The sequence below is a fragment of the Notolabrus celidotus genome, chromosome 21 (assembly GCF_009762535.1).
Source record: "Notolabrus celidotus isolate fNotCel1 chromosome 21, fNotCel1.pri, whole genome shotgun sequence".
Lineage (NCBI taxonomy): Eukaryota > Metazoa > Chordata > Actinopteri > Labriformes > Labridae > Notolabrus > Notolabrus celidotus.
This window is the reverse complement of record NC_048292.1, coordinates 22,676,538-22,698,956: the sequence shown is the minus strand read 5'-3', so window position 1 is coordinate 22,698,956 and position 22,419 is coordinate 22,676,538. Positions and strand designations below refer to the sequence as shown.

The 22,419-nt window shown below is 41.5% G+C and overlaps 1 protein-coding gene and 1 long non-coding RNA gene across 4 annotated transcripts in view; one reads left to right on the top strand and one right to left on the bottom strand.

The window, feature by feature from the left end:
* LOC117805480 overlaps positions 1-5,424 on the top strand; it is a 73,275-nt gene extending 67,851 nt beyond the window's left edge. For 2 of the 3 annotated variants that reach the window (XR_004629434.1, XR_004629433.1), the window contains 2 exons: positions 4,742-4,828; positions 4,927-5,424. This is a non-coding gene — a long non-coding RNA (uncharacterized LOC117805480). The remainder of the gene's footprint in view (positions 1-4,741; positions 4,829-4,926) is intronic. The other variant, XR_004629435.1, reaches the window with a different exon arrangement.
* Positions 5,425-5,699: 275 nt separating this feature from the next.
* Positions 5,700-22,316, bottom strand: LOC117805479 (cAMP-regulated D2 protein). Its single transcript, XM_034674208.1, has 9 exons — positions 21,996-22,316; positions 20,959-21,482; positions 19,504-19,705; positions 18,990-19,123; positions 18,743-18,870; positions 18,438-18,556; positions 17,805-17,945; positions 16,681-16,853; positions 5,700-6,152 (listed from the first exon to the last, which is right to left on the bottom strand). Exons 2-9 carry the CDS (start codon positions 21,445-21,447, stop codon positions 5,700-5,702), a joined length of 1,839 nt encoding a protein of 612 aa, XP_034530099.1. The 5' UTR covers positions 21,448-21,482; positions 21,996-22,316.
* Between the last annotated feature and the right edge of the window lie 103 nt (positions 22,317-22,419).

The following is a 22,419-nucleotide window of genomic DNA, read 5'->3' as shown; positions in this document are numbered from 1 at the left end:
TGTCAAAACTGATAACACAGCTGTAATTATTTTTAAACCAGCTGTCCTCCTCTCATGAGACTAATAATCTTCAAAGAAAGCAAATAAATGCTGAATGATTCCTGTTTTGTTATTCGATGAGTTTGCATCATCATTGCAGCACAGAGTGAGAAGTCTGCACTTGTTTCTTTCAGTAACATGTTTGCTAACTCTGCAGCACCACAGAGTGAAAGATGAGACTTTGCAGCTGAAGATCAAGCAGCACAATTAACGACACACCCTAAAGCAGGCGTCTGTCCTCAATGATATTCACCTGCAGCACTTAAATGTAATATCAGACAGAGTCTCACTTTGGGCTCATTCAAGGTGAAATAACTGCAGACATGATGTGCTATTTGTGCCAGGGGCCTCTCTGCTCTGTTTTTAAGTTTTGAAATAAACAACAGCAGTCCTAATCTCATCGCAGCTCTCATATCTGCCCCTGAGCCCTCGCCGTGTTGAGACAAATCTCAGCATATGTGCTGGTGCTGCTTTTCATTCACGCAGCCAAGAGCAAAGAAGGAGAAAACAAAATGTGCTTCATTAGAGGAAAAATCTGCACCACTTGTCTTTGAATACTAATCCAGCTGCAGTGGTACTTTATTCTGAGCCTCTCACAAAACAACACTGAACCCATCTGCTAGATTTAAAGATGTACCAGACAACTTAACGGTTTCCTCACAGCCAGTAGGGGGAGCTCTAAATATTTTGGCTTCACCTGTAGGGGAATGCCATGACGTCAGTCTTCTTTTGACAGATGAAACAAAACAGATTCAACATTTAATGCAGGAGTTTTTATCTAGTTATGAAACAGCCTGAAATCAATACTAATGCCTCTTCATGACCCACAAAAGCAAAAACGAGCATGAGCAACAAAAGGGATTGATTTCTGCATTGTTATTTTTAACGCCTGCAGCAGGTGCCACAAGGTCTGTTAGACGAGGTGATTAACAGCATGATGCCGAAGCAGCCTTTATTTACCTTCTCTGTGGAAAAGATTTACAGAGTGATCATTTTAAATGTTAAAAGAAGGCAGGAAGATTTTTCTCAGAAAACGTGCGCATGTGTACGAAAGGAGATTAGCAAAGAGGAAAAATGTACACACATGTTCACAAAGGTCATCAAACTCAAGACGAAATGAGCCCAGCTAGTTATTTTCTGCAATGCTATGCTAAGCTAACAGCCTTAGGCAGGTAGCTAAATATCAGCCTTAACCCTAGGACACTAACGTTGGTTGATTTTTACCCACGCAATTGTAGTCATGTGATTTTTATTATGTTGCTGCTGTCTGACTTGCATGGGTCCTTAGGTAGCTGCAGTCTGCCCTCTGACGTCATCGGAGGTAGGTGTGTTTTCCAGCTCCTATGCCTGTTTTTTCAGCAGCCCTGTGTTTGGAGATTTTCAAGAGCGTTAGTGGTTAAGTATACAATATTTTCGGGTGTATTTTACCCAAAGTCAGTCTTTATGTATAAAATTTTGGCGATCTTATTACTTTTCAAAGGTAACAATGTTCAGTCCCCCATTATTTATTGCCCCACATCATGCCCAGCTATCATCCCTGAGGTGTGCTGACTGTCCCAAAGGCTCAGACAAGAAGGCACGACAAAGGTGTCATGTCTTCTGACCTGCCTGTGCTGACTGTGTGTAAGGCATAGGGTAAGTTAGAGTGGTCCTGGAATTTGCACGTAATCCTCATTTAGTGTAATGGTTATGAATAAATAACACTTAATGGTAATTTCCAAGTGAATTCATATGGTCATATAGTCAGCTGTTCATTTTTCCCCTTTAAAAAAAATATATATTTCTGAATTAATTCTCCCACACTCGTCAGTGATGCAGAGAGACTGTACCTTCACAGGACACGGCTCAAATGTCTCAGGAATGGGTGGACCGAAGAACCAGCTCCATTTTTTTAGGAATATTTTCATTAATGATTCCCTAATTTTTCACACAAATTAGAGCCTTTTAATAGGGTCCCCAATAACACCTTTTTTGTTTTATGAGACATTGTATTCTGGGAAATAGAAGAAGAGTATTTCAATTTGCCATGTATTGTTGTACTTTAATATATTCTGATGAGAACTATTTTTAATCAGGTGTATTAGGTAAAATATACCCAACGTTAGTGATGGTGTTACTAAAGCTATGTTAGTGTTCTAGGGTTAAGGCTCATTTATGTTTCCTTTATGTTTGAAAGTAGATCCCTACATATTAAACAATATAAGCCTTCACCCTTCCTTAATCTTAGGATGGATGTTAATCTGTGCATCCATTAGAGGGCGCCCAAACAAACCCGTCTTTCACAGTTCTGTTGGAGTTGTTTGTGCCTGAGCGTGGTAACATCATATCGATGTTTATAGTTTCTAACCAACTCACACTATTTTCCAAAGTATTCCTCTTTGTCGTGTTTTGCTGGATTTGCGCTAACTGTTTGCTACACTGCTCAACACTTCCCCCTCTGAATCCTGGTGGTACTGCAACATTTTGTCCGAGCGTGCAGAAATGAGGACAAAATGAACACAGAGTACAAGCAGGCTCTGTCTGTATTAGTATGCATGTCGGACACAGAGCATAAACAAACATTTACCTTCATAAAGTATTCTTTGGGTGATAGAAAGTAAAGGTATAGCTTTGATTTAAATGACACCAATTCAGATGATAAAGATGTTTTTTGTTCTGTAGACAACAGTGCTCCCTCCTCCCTGCAGTATCCTGGCTGGCCTGAGCAGCAAGCCGGGCACAGCATGGAGATGTCATCTGATTTTTAATTGCAGCCGCAGTGCCTATAATCAGATTTTATTGGAATGCACCCATGCAAAGCCAGCAGCCGTGATTTAGAGCCAGAGACTGACGGCCAGACATTGATTCCATAACCTTTCCTAAATTATCCAGGCAGCAGGGAGGGTTGTCTCTCTCCTCTCACTCTCGATCATTCTCCCTCTTATCAGTTGTCGCTATAACGAGCAGCAGGATTTCGGGGGGGTGGTAAGAGGGACCTCCTGTGAGCGTCCAGCAGTGGCCACAGAGCTGGAATGAGCAGAAATTGATTAGCTGTGTTGATGTCTCAGACAGCTCTGTCGCACTGCGTGTCGTGTTTTGATGTCCAATGACAGCAAAGTGAATGTCTGCAGAGATAATGAGGTAGCCTCCATGAGCCCTACATGTTGAACTCCACCAATCAATGTGTGTGTGTGAGCAGCCAATGAAATCAGTTCTGTGTGTGTGTGCATGTGTGGCGGTGGTTCATCTTTAGTTTGCCGGTATAAACAGGACAGTTAACTCTGGTCTTTGTATCCGAGGCCTCAGCTAAAGCTGCTCAGATCCTGGAGGTTAGAGATACAGGCTTATGACTGGACTGCTTCCAGTTGAGCTTTCAATTCAACCGGACAAGTCTGGACACCTGAGGAAACCAGTCCCAGAGCTACTGTTGAGTCATCCTGAAAGTAAATCCTGCAACTCAGAGAGCTTTGGAGTTTGGAGGCAATCTGTTCTATCTACGAGTTGAACAACTCAACTCAGGATGAGTCTGATTTTTGTGTGTTGAATCCGAACAAAGCTTATACCAGTATGAGCAGTCATACATTGTACTTCAAACAGTGACTGGCTGCTGTGAGGAGAGAAAGCTGATTATGGAACAAACATAAATTACCATAAAGCTTCAATTAGTAGCCCAAGCCTTTATTTGCATTAACCTGTAAACAGCTTTTATTTGGGACAGGCTTCAAAAAGAGTCAACACAGAACTATAAAAAAGGCTGAATGCTGATGCAACAGTTGTCGCAATACCACATACAGTGTCTCAATACTGTTACAGAATGAAGAGAAATGGGAACTACAGGGACCGTCATCCCATGTGTGCCCATCATCCTTTGCACTCTACTTGCTGCCTCAGGTCTAGTACATCAAAAAAGGCAGACACCAGCATTGGTGGTGAGGGACAGCAGAGAAAAATTGTGGATGCTCCAGCATCTTTTAACACTTGAAGTGTGGACGCAAAAGCAATATGCAGACACTGTGGTGATCTTCATGTCAGGGAATATGAGTAATATGAGAAGCTACTCGGCAAATCTGAAATCTGAAAAGATTTGAGAAGATGTGAGGAAAAAATCCTGCCAGGCCAAAAGACTCAGTTCCCCTTAACAGTGTGAGAGCTCAAGAGATGATGCATCGCAGGACAATCCCTGTAGTCGAAATGGAAGGATTCAAAAAGCTAGTCAACATGCTGGAGCCAAAGTTTAATCTCCCAATATGGCTATACGTTAGTCAAACATTAGCACCTCCCTATGATGATACAAAGCCTGAAGGTAGAACTTATAGAGGAATTTGGGTTGTAGCTTCATACAAGTATTAACAACATGCTTTCTGGTGATTAGTTTTGCAGGTATTGGAGCATTAAATTAGGTCTTGGGTGAATCAGAATTTTGAGCTGAGGATGATGAAGCAGAATGAAAAATATGAAGGTTTCCAGGGACACGAGTAGCGTGCCAAAATATCCTGCTAATGGAACTGTTAGGGAATCAGAGTCTGGCCCAGAATGAAATATCTCAAAAACTACTGAGCGGATTACGTGTGAGAGACACTGACATTCTCCAAAGTGTTGGACCAACACGCTACCATTAGCATCCACAGATGTCAGTAGCATCTGTTTAGCTCTCAGATGGAAAAACAAACTGAGTGTTTGTGTTTACATTTGCATTCAGTTGGAAAAATCTTCTCCCACACAGGAAACGATGAGGCTTCTTTGTATGTAAGAAAATAAAGGGACAGTTGGCACGAACAGCATGGCGAACTTCATCAACAGCAAATCCAAGGTAAACAAAGCGTCTCTGTGACTCAGTGGAGACATCTTTGAAATAAACACAATGTCTGCAGGGTAAAACTAAAGCTGAGGACCACTTTCACTTTACAGGAACACTTGAAAAGAAAGATTAGATTAAAGAGCGGTGGAAACCTCATGGCTGCAGTGAATGGACAACACGTCTTCAGCTCAAGTACTCAGAAGAGCCAGCTATACCAAATAACAAATATTCACATTATCCTTGCATATATAGCAGAACTATTACCTCAGTGTCTTTATTCAATGCCATGGAGATAATTCCCAGAGTAAATGTACTGCATTAATTACAGCGGCTGCAGGGACGTGAGATATTAAATTCTGATGATAGAGGAGCAAGAGCATTTGTGTGTAAAATATTTGCCCTCTTCTCTTTCAGGGTTAACATCCATTGGGGAGAATAATTCAGTGTTACATCCTTTTTATTTAGTTTTCCTTTCTGTTTCTTTATACTGCTGGAAGGTAACAGTATGAATGCGCCTTTTAAGAGTTGAGTGTTTTGTAGCATTTCACCCTGCTGCTTCCAAAACTGCTTCAGCAAGAGAACCCATTAAATCCGATTCTGTAGATCTATATGATGTAAGTTTCCTGGAGGGAAAACTTCAGATTTTAATCATTTATGTTAAACCAAAGCTCTAACAGCAGATTAATATAATGAAAGGTTTTTGTAAATGATGATTGGAGAGCAAGATACTAACTTAAGACTACTCTATAGCTCTAATTGTTTCCATATCCTCTTCTATTTAAATTCTTAGTTAGAAAAAAACAGCATGTTTGATGTAACTTCAATGCACAGCTACCCAACACCCCCCCCCCCCCCCCCCCCCCCCCCCCTTGCTGTTCCCCCACTAGTATATCCCCAGCTTGTCCCAGAAGTCACACACGTGGTTCCTGGTTCCCACTTGTGCATGTGACCGAACAGTAAAGTTCATCATCAGCCAGCCGCTTGTGTCAGAGTAACGCGGCCAAACAGGAAGACGCTGCTCCCGACAGAAAGTTGTCTGTTGGGCCCGAGAAGACGGATCACCAGTGTGTGCGAAGGCGCCCCAGTAACACAGCATCCGATTGGACATCAGCTTCTCAGGAGGTGACAGGGTGAAGTTTGCCACCGAGGCAGAGTTGAAGAGAAAAGGCAGCTCTGCTCCGTGGCAGACGTGCTGGTAGCAGAAGGTCAGACCGGACCACACGCGGTGGTCTGACGCCACGTGGTCGAACACATACATCCACACCTCGCTGCCCGCTGCTGTTCCTGCGCGCGCCGACCTCCTGGATGGACACAGGAAGACGTAGTCTGTGACGATCTGGAGACAGAAACAGAAATGTTAAAGCTTCAAACTGAATAAGCAGTCTGCAGCTTTGCTCTGCAGAGGCAAATTATCTTGTATATTCAGCTGTAGGAAGTGAAGAAGTGTTAGCAAAACTGCAGTCAGCATGAATGCTACACATCGCATTCATCTTTCCTCCATTAAACCCATAGACTGTATAAATAATGGACGTAGTATCTGTGACATCATCCATCTGTATCTGAAGCGCTGTTTTAAGGCCAATTGTCGGTGAGAGCCATATTGGAAATGTTCAACTCAACATAACTGAGTGTGACGTAAAGAGGCGGGCTTTGAGCCTTCTAGCCAACAGCTACTGTGTTCCTGCCTGTCAATCGAGTCTGCTGTGCCTCTCATTATGGAAAACTCATAATCTTAATATCTTTGAAATTGCCGTGTTTTGAAAAATTGAGAATCGATCGAGAAATTAGCTATCAAGACTACACTAGTTTTTTTTACCAGACTGTAAACATGTTTATTTCTGCTGTAGAGATCGGCTTTTTGAATTGGTGTGTATGTGGTTTCTGGTATTTCCGGAGCCAGCCTCAAGCGGACACTCGATGAACTGCAGTTTATAACACTTCTGCATTGACTTCAATTCTCGCGGCCGGAGGTTGCCGCTTGAGTAAACTTCTGTTACAGCCTCTGACAGAGCATCAGAAGCAGAACGACTTTGCCCCACAATTATGCCTCCGTGCATTTCATGTTGCAGACACATTCGTAAGAGGGGCACAAGTATCTCGCCTTGTATTGGAGCCTTGTGACTTAAACTGGAGTATCCCAGAAAACACTGAATTACAGCCGACAATGTGCAGCCACCATGATGAAGACATTTCTTGGACTATTTTTGGGAAAGGCAATTTGTAACCCAGAGGATGAACCCTAAAAACATCTACACTCTAACATTTTACGCAACGCCACCTTGACCTTTGTAGTTTTGATTAAAAAAGACAACCCTTAAATATTGAATAAATTTCCATGAAATTTGGTGTCATATTTCATGCACCATTTAGGCAGATTTGAACTCACTTTTGCCATCTTCTGCACATTCCTGTGTACTACTTTGATTTGACCAAATTATGACTTACTTTTTCTCAGCATGCTAGGCGATCCTAATGTTGATGACGATTTACATCACCAGCTATGCATCAGTTCATCTCTCTGCTCCAAACATCCTCACAGAGAAGCTTGTGTCAGACAGGATGCTAATTTAGACCTCATACGCCTGTGTTGTCAATTTTTGTTATCAGTGCCCTTCATAAACAGATGTGACTCACTGCACACAAACAGCCGACGTGGACTCACAAAGGATGTTCTTTTCATTGTGCTGCTCTTCCTACCAATGCATTTCCTCATCTTTTCACATCACTTACATGATGTCTTTTCTAATCTGTGGAAGAAAACTCCCACATTGAATCACTTTTAATGTCCACTTTTTGTCTTTATCTTTTTTTTTTTACAGCATAATAATATACTTAAATACTTATGGCTCTTTTCATAGCAGCCTCTGCCATCAGTGTGTGAATGGGTGAATCTGACAGGTAAAAGCGCTTTAAGTGATCAGAACACTAGAGACAGTGCTATACAAACACAGTCCATTTAAATCACCTTTTAAATACATTTAAATTAAATCAGCACATTTAAATAGAATCAAATTACACGTGTCTAAATGAAGCATTTCTGTTGTCTGTATTACAACAACATGACCTGCAGTCAATCAGATGCATTGCTGGTCTGGTACCCGGTATCTCTTTGGTCTGTTTCAGGCGCACTTTAAGACGATTCTTTTTTACTTGCTATCTTCGGACATCCTGCTCAGTGACACCATATTTTTTGTTTGTTTGATAGTTGCACGATGTCTCTACTCGATTGCAGTCATTTTCTTGAAAAATTGCATCACAGCTCCGCCTCAGGGGTCGGGGAACTTCTCCTACTCTTGTGCTACTTTGCTCCGGTCACTGTGTCTCTTCCTCTTTCACCCCCCTGGCGTTAACACAGTGAGTGACAGCTGACTGACCCACTTTACAGATCAGTGGAGATGTCCACTGTTGAAACAATACTGGTATTTCATTTCTTAAACCCTGAATTCAAGACAATCCCACTTTTTTCAGATAAAAGTGTTAAAACTGTGTGAGACTTCTTGGATGATCTGTTGGGGGATAGATTTGTCATGAACAAATCTCTAGCAGACAGCTACTAACTCCCACCTGTCAGTCAAACAGGCCACGCAATTATGTATCACTTTAATCTCTAGTAAAATTCAAACAGGTGAGTTATAAATAAGGTCAGCTTTGTAATGTTGCCATGAATAGAGAAATGAGCTATAGAGACTAACTGTTTTAGTCTTCTATTCGGATCAGTACATTATGTTATAGAGGGTATGCTCGGATGTCACTTTCCCCCCAGGAAACGCACTCATAGTGGGACAGAGCGGCAAAACATCCTGCAGCACGACGCCTTCAGGGAGTAAAACAGACAAATATATATCAGCTTAAATGAAGGTCAGTCTGACTTGACTGATATCCCTTCGGTTATCAGAGACACAGTGATCTGTGGACAGAAATCAGGTTTCCTGACATTTATAAAAATTTGATTTATACGCCAGGGACGTTCACGAAGCGAAGCCTCCAGTAAATTATTGTGACCTCAAAAATCCACGTATTGATTTCAGCATCTGATGCACTGTTGTTGTCTCTCGCTTATTTCTAATTGGACAACTACAAAAAGTACAAATCTTAAACTTTAACAATGATACATGTGATTTCAGCATGCAGCAAAAGCGCTGGGATTAGGTTTGACCCAGACATAACTGTATTTCTGTAATTCATTTTTTGCTCTCACTGTAAATTCGCCTAAAACACACTTAGCAGGATATTGGGACCTAACTTAAAAACACAACACCAGTGTCCTCAAGTTGCTGTGATTATTCTTGTTCTGTACAGGTGATGTGAGAGTTCACTTTACCTGAAGCAAACAGGTAAAGATGAGAGGAGGGAGACGGGAGGAGGGATTATACCCATCACTAGCTATATGCAGAGGCTCTGTGATTCTGCATACTGTCTGTGTTACTGTGACTGCACAGCTTCGTTCTGGAGGATCTACCGCCCACACTGAACATTGTCATGTAATAATTACTGAAAGGACAGCGCTCTCCAGCCTACTGAAAGTCTGAACTGGACGTGACTGCAGGTACTGGCATCACGTGCATACCCTTTAATCTCCTGTAAAGTCATGCATCTCTTATTTATTGCAGTTTTTGTTACTTGTGATACAAGTCCTGCAGACAGAGTGCACATTTGTGAACATTTCTTCTCTTTTTCAACCTCACATGAAATAAATCACAGATATTTTTTGTTTCTAACAGCTCATAATCATGACAGATGAAAGAAAAGGTTCAATCTGACAACACTTTCCTGGATAAAACACCTCCCTGGCCTTCAAACAGGCGGATCACATTTTATCCTGCTCTGGGAATTCTTCCCATGGCTGCAGATATGTTGCAGCCTCTTGCACCAATTGTAAGCAGAGCAGCAGTCAGACATTTCTGCAGAATAAAACCTGAAACATAAAGTATAGAAGGATTATGCTTTTCAGTGCATCCTCTTGTGTCTGTTTGTTTTGTTTGTGAAGAAAAGAAAAAGAATTAACCTAATTAGCGTGATATCTACAAAGAGCCGGGCCGGGGCAGAGCAGCTTAAAACTATTGTTACTCTCAGCTGAGAGGAAGCAAGAAGAGAAATGAGGCTGAAACGTCTTCTTCTGCTGTTACCTGGAAACCAGTGTGTCTTTCAGCAGCACATAACCTGCACCCACACAGCCGCACATCTGACACCTGAACACAAACAGGCGGGCTGTAGGCAAGTGATGGCCACACACGCTCACAGACTCACTCGTATTGACACACACACACACACACACACACACACACACACACACACACACACACACACACACACACACACACACACACACACACACACACACACACACACACACACACACGTTTGTCTGTTTTACGTTGAAATAGATTAATAAACAGACAGCTGATGTAACTGAAAACTGTCATGGCTAATGCACACATACAAGTGGGAAGAGATAGTTATGTGACACACTGTTTTTTTAAGGAAAGTGTTTCGTAATTGAACTTGTTCTCTGCTCTCTCCATCATCTCTACATCCTTTCAGCCCCTTTTCTCTGCCTCCTCTTTCTTTTCCATTTCTTACTTTGCTAAAATCAAGGCTCTGAATCACAGGGTTGTCAATTATCAGGGAAGGTATTTTAAAGTCCTCGGGCCCACATGGTGAGGAATTGTACCTCTGAAACACAGACAATCACATGGTTTGAACCCTCTTATACAAACCATCTGTGTTAGCAGGGCTTAAGCTCAATTATTGGCTCATATGCTGAATATGAGTACACTTTATTGACTTCTGAATCAAAGCTTTGAATTTGGCATTTTGCCCAATCTGAAGTTGATGTTTATATTACGCCAGAAGAGATGTGGCCAAGAAAGTGAAAATGTATTGGTATACCTCTATCCTGATAATCAGAAGAGGAGGTAGAAACTTCTGCATCACGAAAGCATACACCGCTTTGTATCTGTTCTACTCTAAAGTGAGTCTTAAAGCTCCTGTGAGGAGGTTTTATCTGGCAATGAAACACACTGAAATTAATATGATGCCTCTTAATGAATCTCAAAATAAAGACGAACACAAAGAAGACCGACTTTTGTAACCGTAGAGTTATTTGATGCCTTAAACTGCTACGAGGTAGCTCTCAGACGAAGTGACTGCCGCTGCTAAACATTCATTTTTTACATATTTAGGTTCACGTGACTAAATTTGTATCTGAAGGTAGATTTGTTTTGAAACAAGTTGATAACATCCACTTACAAAACAACCACAACATGAAAGTCCACCAAACAATCAGGATAAAAACTCCCCAGAAATGCTTTCCAACTCCTCTTGTGGGATCCCCAGGCATTCTCAGACCAGGTGAAATACAGTGCATAATCCCTACAATGAGTTCTGGGTCGACCCCAGCCCCCAGTTGGACATTCCTGGAACACCTCAAAAGGGAGGCGTCCTTATCAAATGCCCGAACCCCATCAACTGACTCCTTTCGATTGCGAAGGAGCAGCGGCCCTACTCCGAGCTCCCTCCAGATGACAGAGCTCCTAATCATCTCTGTAAGACTGAGCTTATTTCAGCCGCTTGTACCTGCAACCTCATTCTTTTGGTCAGAACCCAAAGCGGAGGTGAGGTTTGGACATAGACCGACTGATAAATCGAAAGCTTTGCCTTCCAGCTCGGCTTCCCCTTCAACACTAGGTAAGGTACAACACCCACATTACTGCTGCTGGAGCACCGATCCAACTGTCAATCTCACAATCCTTTATAGTCTATCCCAATATTCAGACACATTCTCAAACGAGGTGAACCACATGGATTTTCTATTTATTTTCTATTATGACATAAAAGGCTTTCGTAATGGAGTCAATTTGTGTTGTTTACTCTGCAATTTTTCAAAAACCTACATGATTCATTCAGTTTTGTTCCCCAGTTCTTGATCAATCCATTTGTAGATTTTTCTTTAGATACGTGAACCTGTTTTGACCCCCAAACCAAAATCGCTTTAGAAGCTACATATCACTACAAGTAGTCTAGAATCTAACCAAGATACTGTGAGTGAAAATAACACACCACAGACCAGGAAATGTTACAAAAGGCTCAACTCTGAGCTCTCCACATCAGCTTCCTCTCTGACGGACTGTTTGACATTTGTGCTGAACCTTCAGTCCTCTGGAGGAATGCCCTTTATGAAGAGATGCAGGGGGAAGGTGTGTGTGTGTGTGTGTGTTAGGTTACACTATGGTTGTGACTCCACTGTCTCCCTGCTGCTCCATGAACTGTGACTGAATGCTAAATATGTCCAGGAGTGTCACCTCCTGACCTCCTGCTGCTCCCTGAGGCTGCCACCTCGCACTCTGCATCAACAATCCTGAGGAAAAACTGCTGAAGGATTTTTTTCTGTGGCATCATGAACTATTCCACCTCCACAGCTACAAACTCAAAATAAATCTCTACAGGGAGACAAAAACACAACTTGATTTAGAAGAATGGATAAAAACTGTGGGCTACAAGAAGAGATGAACAAAGATGATGTGTAAAACAGGGTAAAATATTAACTACCTTACTTATAAATGGGACTCTGACCTTAGTCTTGATGTTCATGGTTGTAGATATGGTCCTAGAACATGGATGACATGACACTCTACTTAATGCTATCTTCTATCTACCTTCTACAGCCTGTTGGCTTCAGCTCGAATTGAAACTGCCAATTTCAACGTTAAAAAATAACAGAATGAGATTTTTCTTCAAAAACCATGACCAAATGTAGAGGAGTTCAGTAAGAGATAAGCAGTATCGCTTTGTCCACAGGGGGCGCCAAACTCAAGGAAAAGAGCGAGAACAGTGACATTTCTTCATGCATCTTATAAAACGTGAATGCAAAGATTCCAATAGGAGTGAATCAGCCGAATTTTGTATTTGCATGAGTGGGATCATGCATTAAGACTCTTGCATCGTGCTGAGGTTGCATCAGAATTGGCCGAACCAGCTTCCACTCAAAGAACCAGTTTGAAGTTGTTTGTCTCGTCTTGCAGACTGACTCAAAAAAAAAAGGAATGAAATTGTACTGTTTCCAAAAGATCTCCATCATGATGAAGTTACTTTGATGCACTTTACATGTTTCATGCAGAGGAAAGTAAAAATCTATCATATTGGGCTTCTTATACGACTGAAGTGAGAGATTTCTGCAGACATGTAACATGCTAGATATTTAGAACTGGCTCCAACTGGAAACAGATGAACACACTCGTTGCTGCAAGATCAGACAATGTCAGTTTGATACCAAGTTGAACTAGCTAACAGGTCATGAGTCTCGTCACCAATCGTCCACAACTAGAAGTGTTGGTGTTTATCTTTAGGCACAGCCTGAGGATGATGACATGACAACCTGAAGTTATTCAACCTTTGTAGACCTGAGTTGAGCTGCAGGATCAGAGTATGAACATTTACATGTGAGTCTGCGTTTCATCATGAAGTGTTCCGAGTTATGTTGGTGTACATTTGTCGTCTAATTAGTATTGACCAATCACACATCAACAGGCTTTAGCGCATGAAGGAAAAACTGTCCTTATGACACTGGGCTCCAATCTGCATGTGGTCTAACAACAACCTCAATCCTAAAGATATGTGCATGCAACTGATGCTGACAATCTGTTCTAGATTCTAAAACTTCAGTCCAGTGACGAGCTCAAGAATCTAGAGCAGCTCTAGAACTTCAACTACAGCGACCAATCTGCTTGATAGTTTGTATCGTAAGCCAATCAGCTGTTTGGTGGTCTCTTCTTCCTGGAGTGCATCAGAAAAGACATTTTTAAAAAACAAGCATTTCAAGCATCTCCTCCTCTTGAGGACAAACCTGACAAGGCTTTTGTTTTTTACAAATCTACACCATGATGGTGTTATTTCAGCAAACTTAAGACCAGTTACGTGCAAGAAAATCAGCTTCTTTGTCAAGTTCATTCTGCTGAAAAAACAGTCTCTTTTTAGGTCACTATTTACAGTGAAACTGAGACTCTGCAGAAACAGACTGACAGATGCTACTCTGGGGTTTTTAACCAACCAAGAAATGACCATGTTTATTTTGCAAACATATCTGAAGGATGAGTTTTGCCTCACTTTAGATCTGTGCTTCTCACTGGACTGTACATGACGCAGCGCAAGGAAAGGGGATTCTGAGACTGAAGCTGAGTAAAGACTCCCACATCAAGAATAGTCATCAGATTCATTCGTCACACTTAATATTGTTCATCATCATTGTTTAAATCACTGGGTGGCTTTATTGGGTACCACCCTGCCGGTAAACATGCAGCTTAAGACAACATGAAATTCAGCCGTCATAGAAGCAGCCTGCCCTCTCCGTCTGACTTGTTCTTGCTAGAGCTGCATTATAAACAGACCAGCTCCCTGACTCCAGTCGGTCCTCGTGCTTCACAAATACAAATGATGAAGTAGAAATGAAAAGGTGAGGATTGTTCTGGAGTCAGAGAAAGAAAAGAAACCTGGAGTCGTAGCTCCCTCTGTAGGCGAACAACTGAATGTGTTTGAGAAGAGAGGAGCAACTTTAGATCTTTAAAGTCTGCTGAATGACGGTGATGGTTTTAATAAAGTGTGTCTTGACTGCTTTGATCAAATGTTACGATTCTTCTCAACTCCTCGTCGGAGTGTGAGACGTAGAGAAGCTGGAGGGAGCACAGAGACAGCCCGGTCCTCGCTTCACGCTGCGCTCTGACTGGGTGGGACATTGATCCATGCACGACTGCCTGCCTCACTAAGCCACTGAATGGGTGGTTATTGATGTGTGAGTGTGTTTTTGGGTGTAGGAGGCTGTGTGTGTCCTATTTTAGTTCAAGCCTGAACATAGCATAAAAGAGAACGAAGCCCTTAAAATGCAGATGTGTCCTGATTTATTTCACTGTCACACTTCTTTAAACACATGCAAGGGTTCTCAACCATCACAGGTTAATGTCTGAACATAACCTGCAGCTGTGTGACAGCTGATGAGAGGATAAAGCTTATTAATTATGCACAATTTGCTGATCAAAAGCAGCGCACTTCACTAACTTTGAATTTATAAACTGAAGATTTCTCTCTGAAATATTCATCTCTGAAGGTTTCATTAGAGTTTTCTCTAGCAGAGAAAATTCAGGCGCTCTGGTGACTTCTGATAATTAGCCTTTAGCCTCTTAAAATACTTTTAATCATATTTTCTTCTCAGTTCTAACATATGCATGATGAATCAGCTGCCCATGGTGAACAAAGTTTGAAGGAAACAGTCTGAGGTCATGCTTTTGGTAAACAAGGTGTAAAAAACAATTGGCTGTTTTTCAACAAGACTGAGAGTCTGTGCAGGTCGATATCTGTGCTGCTCCCCTCCTCGGCCCTGTGGAGAAATAACCGTGTGTGTGTGTGTGTGTGTGTGTGTGTGTGTGTGTGTGTGTGTGTGTGTGTGTGTGTGTGTGTGTGTGTGTGTGTGTGTGTGTGTGTGTGTGTGTGTGTGTGTGTGTGTGTGTGTGTGTGTGTGTGTGTGTGTGTGTGTGTGTGTGTGTGTGTGTGGTTGTCCACAGTCTTCTCACTGCTGTTAACTGTGACTGAATACTAAATATGTGCAGGAGTTTGACCTCTCGACCCCTGCAGCTCCCTCAGGTCGTGACTTTGTGCTTTGCATCAACATGAAAAAAATACTGGAGAAGTTCATCCCTCTTGAATGTCACCATGAGCAGATCCACTGCTATACTGTCACAGCTTATCAGATCAAGACATATAGACAAAAAATGTGGTAGAGAGGCGGATATAAGGCGTGCCTTTAGCCTCCTTGCAAACAGCTACAGAAAGTAACCTCAAAACTAATGAGCTATAATAAAATCACCCCTTTGTGCCAATAGAAAAATGAGCTATTCAGAGCTATATTGTTTGTAAGCAAAAACCATGACCATGCTAAAAGTTAACATAAGCATGCTAATACACACACATTGACACTTAGCATGCTAATATTAGCTACAAAGCACTGAACAAAATATCCAGCTTTCTTAGGTTGATGGAAATGTAATTAATTTTGCAGGTATAGGGCGATTATACTCACTGATCTTTTGTTTTTATAAGCCAAATTCAAGCAAATGTTTAAAAAAGAAACCCAACATTACAGTTTTAGTTTTATCCTACTGTAAATCCTACTTAGAATAAAAAATATGTGAAATACAAAGCATTTTGTGATCACAAAAAGTCATATTTTAGGGTTATTTGATGATCTGCCTTCCCTCTTTTTTGGTCTACCTTGTCTGCTCTGTTAGCTTGCACTGGGTCAGTTAAAAGCCATTGAGACATCAATCACTGGTTTGAGGACTTCGTTGTTGAAGCATCAAGTTCGGCTGTTTTGCGGTCCTTCCTTTTTAGTTTTTAAGTGGGACAATTTTTTACAAAATTGACATCTAGTTGTGTTGAACAACACTTAAAAAAAACAATGGAGACCATGATGTCATTAGTAACATGGTTGCTGATTTAACAAATCAAGGGATGGCAGAACAGTCATCATCAAGTAGACTTACAGACAACCAGACTTCTTTTTACAAAATGAGACTTTCAGGAAACATTTGACATTTGGAAAAGAAGAGGCTTAAGACTTAAAATAGAGAGCACAGTGAGTTAGTTTTGGTAATTCACTTCACAAAGATTGTTCTTGGCCTCGTGAAAGCTCTCCTTCTGAATTTTTCACAAGCGTCTGGATTGATGTTTGTACAAAACGTGGCTTTATGTCTCCGGAGTGGATTTTTTAATTAGTTATGTTAGTGTCAGTGAGTTTTGTGCTTAGGCTGTTTGTTGCATTTGTTATAAGAGTATGTATGAATAAAAAAAGGTGAATCTGTGGACTGAGCTCCTCTTACCTGAGCGAGCATGCCCCTGCGGTCAGCGTCTCTGTAAAGAGGCAAGTATTTGTGCAGGATCCGCAGAGCGTGCTGTTTAAAGATGGCTGTGATGTACACTGTGCTCTCTATTGCAGACACTGGCTTGTTGAAGACTCCATACACAAAGATCACCCCCTCCTCTGAAGTGGTACCTGTGGGACAGAAAAAACAGCCTCAGTCTCTACTAACAGGTGAACCAGATCTCGCCTGCAGCTCTCTTGTCACACGTTTACACAACCTTTAGTCTCATTGTCTTTGATTCCTCTTCTGCGTGTTTGCCTCTTGTTATGACTGCAGGCAGTTTTACACAAAGAAGTAATTAGGCTGCAGCTTTCACCTGGATTCATTAGGCTGCCGAGTTCCAATAAAGGTCTATTACTCAGAGTTTGTAACATTGCCTTTAGCTTTTTTATATCATCAACAAGCTCAAAGTACCGCTCTGTTTCTCTCTGCAGAAACTCAAGCCTACAACATCTGATGGTTGTTAGTGATTTTGACACATTGAATACTTAATGTACAATTTTTAGGGGTTTAAAGGGTTCCTGCATTTAAATAAGCGATGCAAAACTATGCATTAAAGTCAAACAACTGTTTTTTCAGGCAATGGTTTGAAGAAATATTCAGCTTTTTCCTGCAATTCAAGTAGAAACTGCATCAAAAACATGCTCTAGGGATGCACCAATGTTTTGATTGAACATCGGTTTCAGACCATATTTGCTCTGTGACAGAAATCGAGCCAACGACACCAAAGATGTCAGTACCTGATGTTTAGCTCAGTATTTCTGTTAATATCATGCTGTTATTGTGCATGCTCTGAAATGTTGCATTTGATCGATTGCAGTGTGCATCCTCTTTGTTTCTCACCTGACTTAATGCTTATCAGAGGTTTTTGTGTATAAAAACTTTGCAAAGTTTGATCTGACATTAAAGGGACAGAAGTATGCAGCAGTGTCAACATGTAAATATCTAAAGTAGGACCTCATAGTTGTCCTTAAAGATCCTGTGAGGGACTTTCTGTTTGTGTCAATTTTGGCATTTGTTTGATAAAATAAGATATATAAATACATATTTTCAAACTGTATGTCTGCTTTGTTTCTTCTTACCCAGCAGCACTTGCTTCTCTTTCTGCCAGTGGCCCTTCAGGAAAGCGGTGACAGCTTGCTCCTTTATGAGCTCTCCATCGATGTGCGGACCCCATGTCTCAAAAACCTCCAGGAACCTGAACGGATTCACAATCTTGGAACCTAAGGTCACAAACAAACATCACATTTGATGGTAAATATAGTCTGATTTTCACAACAGAGAGAAGGGAACTTTATTATTTAGAACATAGCTATTGTAATTTGAATTAAACATGAAAATAAAACAAAAAAGCTGTTTCTGTTTATTATTATTATCTTTTTTTTGCCTCTGTCCCAGATTTTTGGGGCTGAGTTCTGACAGAGCTGCAGCTGATGGTGTAATCATGAGTCAGTGGTTCTAATACTGTCAATAACACTGTCAGCCCTGCAGATATATGACAGTCATATTGTGCTGTGAGGCAATCAAATTCCTCTAATTACCCCTCCAGGACCATTTTTTCCAGCTTTCATGATTTTGTTTTATTATAAAAATAATCTTTTTCATCATCTGCTTCAGACAAACCTACTATAGCAGCCTTCTTATGTAACTGTGTGGGCAGCCCTGAGCGCTGCTCTAAATTTGGCGAGTGTGGGCTGGTGTTTGCGGCGCCCTACTTGTTTTCATCTGGGCGTCCAGGACAGCCTGTGGAGAGAGAGACAGCAGGCAGACGACGTCGCTCACGGAGCAGTTGGTCTGTTTGGCAAAGTCCTTCCCCAGCTTCAGGGCATCGTGTCTGGGGAGAGCGGTGGATAAAAACAGAATAACAGTTCAGATGGAAGTTGTCTGTAACTGTAAGCATGCTTGAGGTGGTCTCAGGAGATCTGAATACAGCCAGGCTCGAGAAAACTCTGATCTGAAGACTAATACCTTTGAAACCACCTCAAGTGGAAAACATTCAGTAACTCAAATCAGTCCTCACCTCGTCTTGAGAGGGATGGAGAAGGGCAGGCTCTGCAGCACCGCCTGTTTGAACAGAGGTTTGCTGCTCTGGATCATTAGGTGAAGACTCACTGACTGAGCACCAGCACTCTCCCCAAATATTGTCACCTGAAATAAATAAATGCACCACAAACTGAAGCATCCATTTCCATGTCACAGTTTCCTGTTTATTAAACAAGGGGGACATTAACTCTAAGGTTCTTAGGATGTTGGGTGTGTTTGCTTACCTTGCCTGGATCACCTCCAAACACTGCAATGTTTTGTTGCACCCAAAGAAGAGCCGTCTGCTGGTCCAAGATCCCATAATTTCCTAGGGCTGAGGTGTGAGGCTGTTTTCCGGAAACAAGGAACCCAAAGGCACCTTAAATCATGCATGAATTCACATGATCAGCGAGACATAATTGACTCCATCAAGACATTCATTTCCTCGCTGCTCTTGTTTCCAGTCTTACAGGGAAACAGAGTAATTACCAACAGGCTCAGTCATTTAAAATAATGTCCCTCACGCACGTTATCTAGCTTCATGCACACACAAATGTACTCTTCAACAAACACACTATTATTTCAACCATGTGGTAAATGTCCTCCACAAGATGCCAGCTTGTTATCTCTTAAATTAGCTCCATGCTCTGTCTGCTTAAGTTTCTAGTGCAACAAAGATAACACCTAAATAATAATAAATACACAATGCATGATGGTAAAAGCACCGTAAAGGCCCCCGTATCAATCAAACTTCCTCACCTAGACGGTACTCCAGGCTAACAACAACACAGTGTGTGAAGTTACTGATGAAGCGTCCATCATACAGAGGCTTGGAGGCAGAGCCAGCGATGAAATCCCCTCCATGGATCCACACCATGACGGGCAGCGTGCTCCTCAGGGGGGAGGTGAAGTCCACGTCCAATGGGACAAAGATGTTCAGGTAGAGACAGTCCTCACTCACCTTTGAGGGGACAGATAGGATGAAGAAATGTTCATTTACCGTGTAGATAAAAAACCAATGATGCATTATGTCAGGGCCGGATCCAGACTTTTTTGGTTGGGGTAGCCAAACTGGGGAACTGACTTTTGCAGGAGTGGCGGAGATTTTAAAAGTAACACAACAGAAATTAAACTTCTGAGCTTAATTCTTCAAATTTTAAATAAGGTGTTTGTGTCCAATGTCATTACTTATAGTTAAAAAGAAGCTCATTTTAACAAAGTCCCGCCTCTAACAAGACAAACAGCCAATCAGAGTCAAAGATTTTGGGTCTGCAACCAGGACGGCAAATCAGATTTCAAGGGGCCCATGCCAGTACTCCAGGCCCGGACCAAATTGAGGTCTTTAAGATAATGTAACTTTGAGGGAAATAAAACTACATTTTTGTACTTTACATATTAAATTTGATTTGGATCAGGAGTTAATACTATTTCGTCAACCTCTAGACAATCAAACATCCTCCTTTTTTTGATATCTGTTTACAAATTTGCAATGTTAAAAAAGACATTAGGCTAGTCTGCTTTCATTGTGTAGCTTTTGGCTTAATATTCTCATGAGAAATACTTTTTTTTTGGATTAATTAAGCATATGATGTGGTAGATAAGCCTCTATCAAATGTTGGAAGAAATTTCTAGACTTGGCATGGCATCCACATACTTTTGCAAGATGGCCACCGCAACTGCCACCTTTGAATCTACATTAATATAAACTATAAATTGACTATTATAAATGTAGCAGTTTAAAACCCTTTGACTTAACATTATATTTAATTATCGTCTACTTTAAACAAGATACATACACTATGTAGCTCTCTCAAATAGGCCCAAAGATTGACTACACATGGTTTGTATTTTATAGGCTGATCTAATTGCATCATTATTTCTCCAACCCTGCATAAGCCCTGCAGAGAGAGATGGTATCGGAGAATAATTCAGGGGGAGAAATCATCAGGTGTGTAACTTCTGTTGGAATGAGTCATTTCTCAAATTCTATTTAGCACATGATCAAAACCATGCTTTCTCCTAAGCTCTGTCATCTGTAATGCATCCATAATATCCTTGTATTTAAGAAACATCTATAATGTAAAGCCAATAAAGTCATTTTTTGTCACATTATAAGTAAGTGTCTCTGTGCCAGAGTACTAAAAGTGCAAAGAGGTTATTTCACCCTGAAGTGAAATATCACAGCATTGAAATAAGTGTGAAGTTACTCCTTACCACTCGTGGACACTCTTCTGTGATGGGTCCACTGCAGGCCTGCATGCATGCTGCTCTGGGAGAAGAGGCATCATAAACCCCGGACCAAGGACTCACAGGTCTGGGGGGCTTCCAGCGGTAAGCCCCTACAGGAGGGTCTGCATACGGTACCCCAGAGAATATATGTGCCTTATCCGCTGTCACCCCCTTCATTTGGCCATTCTTGGTTACCACCACAGGTCCAGGAGCTGCATTTGTATCCCAGCTGACAGGTTTATCCTTGGTTTGTTCCGTGATTGAGAGGTCTGCAGGGCGTCCCAGCTCCTTGAGGGAGTTTATCTCGAAGTCTCTGTTGATGATAAACGGCTTGTCTCTCACCAGCAGCCCGGAGTAGATACTTCTCAGAAAGCTGACAAGGTCGATGTCATCATCATCATTTTTCGTCTCGTCTCCAGAGGCAAGCATTAAACTTAGTGTGCACAGCAGCAGCAAACACAGCCAGCTCTCCATACTGTGCCAGAACACTCTGTTGTTTCGCTCTGCTGCTAAGGTTATAATTTGTTTGGAATAAAACAGAAGTAAAGTAGAGTTTCAGCCTGAAACTGTCTTCAGACTGTGCACACTTGTGACTCCAATTTAGGTGGTTGCTTGTTAGATTTCTCAGACAAAAGCTGCTCTGTGTGACTGCAGAGGGCCGTCCAGTAGACCCTGAGAAGACTCTGTGATGCAGGACCTCTAATAAGGGACAAGCTGTCTTTCCTTACTATAATGTAATCACAGAGTCACACAGGAGGTATGTGAGTTCAAGTTATACAGAAAGATTCATGAAGGAGAAAATGTTTCTTACATTTTAACCCCTGCATGAATGTTTAACAGTGACCTGTGTTGTAATAAACAGTACATCTGTCTGCTTCTGAATTTCATCTGCAAATTTCATAAAGATGGACATCGCCACCTGCAGGCCTTCTGCAGCAAAACCAGCAGCAGTGATTCCCATGGGATCATTTTAGAAATCATGGAAAAGACACAGGCTCAAAGACATGCACAACTTATTTGACCTTTTTACTTGTTTTTGCTTCTGAAGCTGAATCAACTCCCCTCAAAACCACTGCGTCTAATGAGAGGATGTACACACAGGTGTAGTTTTACATGAAGGGTTCACAGTCACTCACAATCTCCAGGTTATAAGCCAAAAGTTATATTATGCAAAAATGGTTACACAGAAGGGTCGTCACCAACTTTGGGAAATTTATTTCACCAAAAAAAAAACGCGAGTAGAAGTTGATATTCTTTTCCTCTATAAAAAAGCCCTCTTTAGGTTTAAATATGTTGTCTATACAAGCACAATTTTAATTTAAAAATTTTGTTGTATTAATCTCTGTACTTTCCGAGCTCAACCTGGTTAATTTCAAGGCTTTATCTTGTTTAAACAAAGTGTTTGCCTGTCACTGGGCTCCCCTTTGAATCTGATTGGCCGACCCA

What these genes read in the sequence shown, in the direction of transcription:
- LOC117805479 (XM_034674208.1), bottom strand. Translation starts at nt 21,447, where the DNA reads ATGGAGAGCTGGCTGTGTTTGCTGCTGCTGTGCACACTAAGTTTAATG. An exon ending in TAGCCTGGAGTACCGTCTAG is followed by an intron (nt 19,124 to 19,503) that starts GTGAGGAAGTTT and finishes GCATGATTTAAG; the next exon opens with GTGCCTTTGGGTTCCTTGTT. An exon ending in TTGGAGGTGATCCAGGCAAG is followed by an intron (nt 18,871 to 18,989) that starts GTAAGCAAACAC and finishes TATTTATTTCAG; the next exon opens with GTGACAATATTTGGGGAGAG.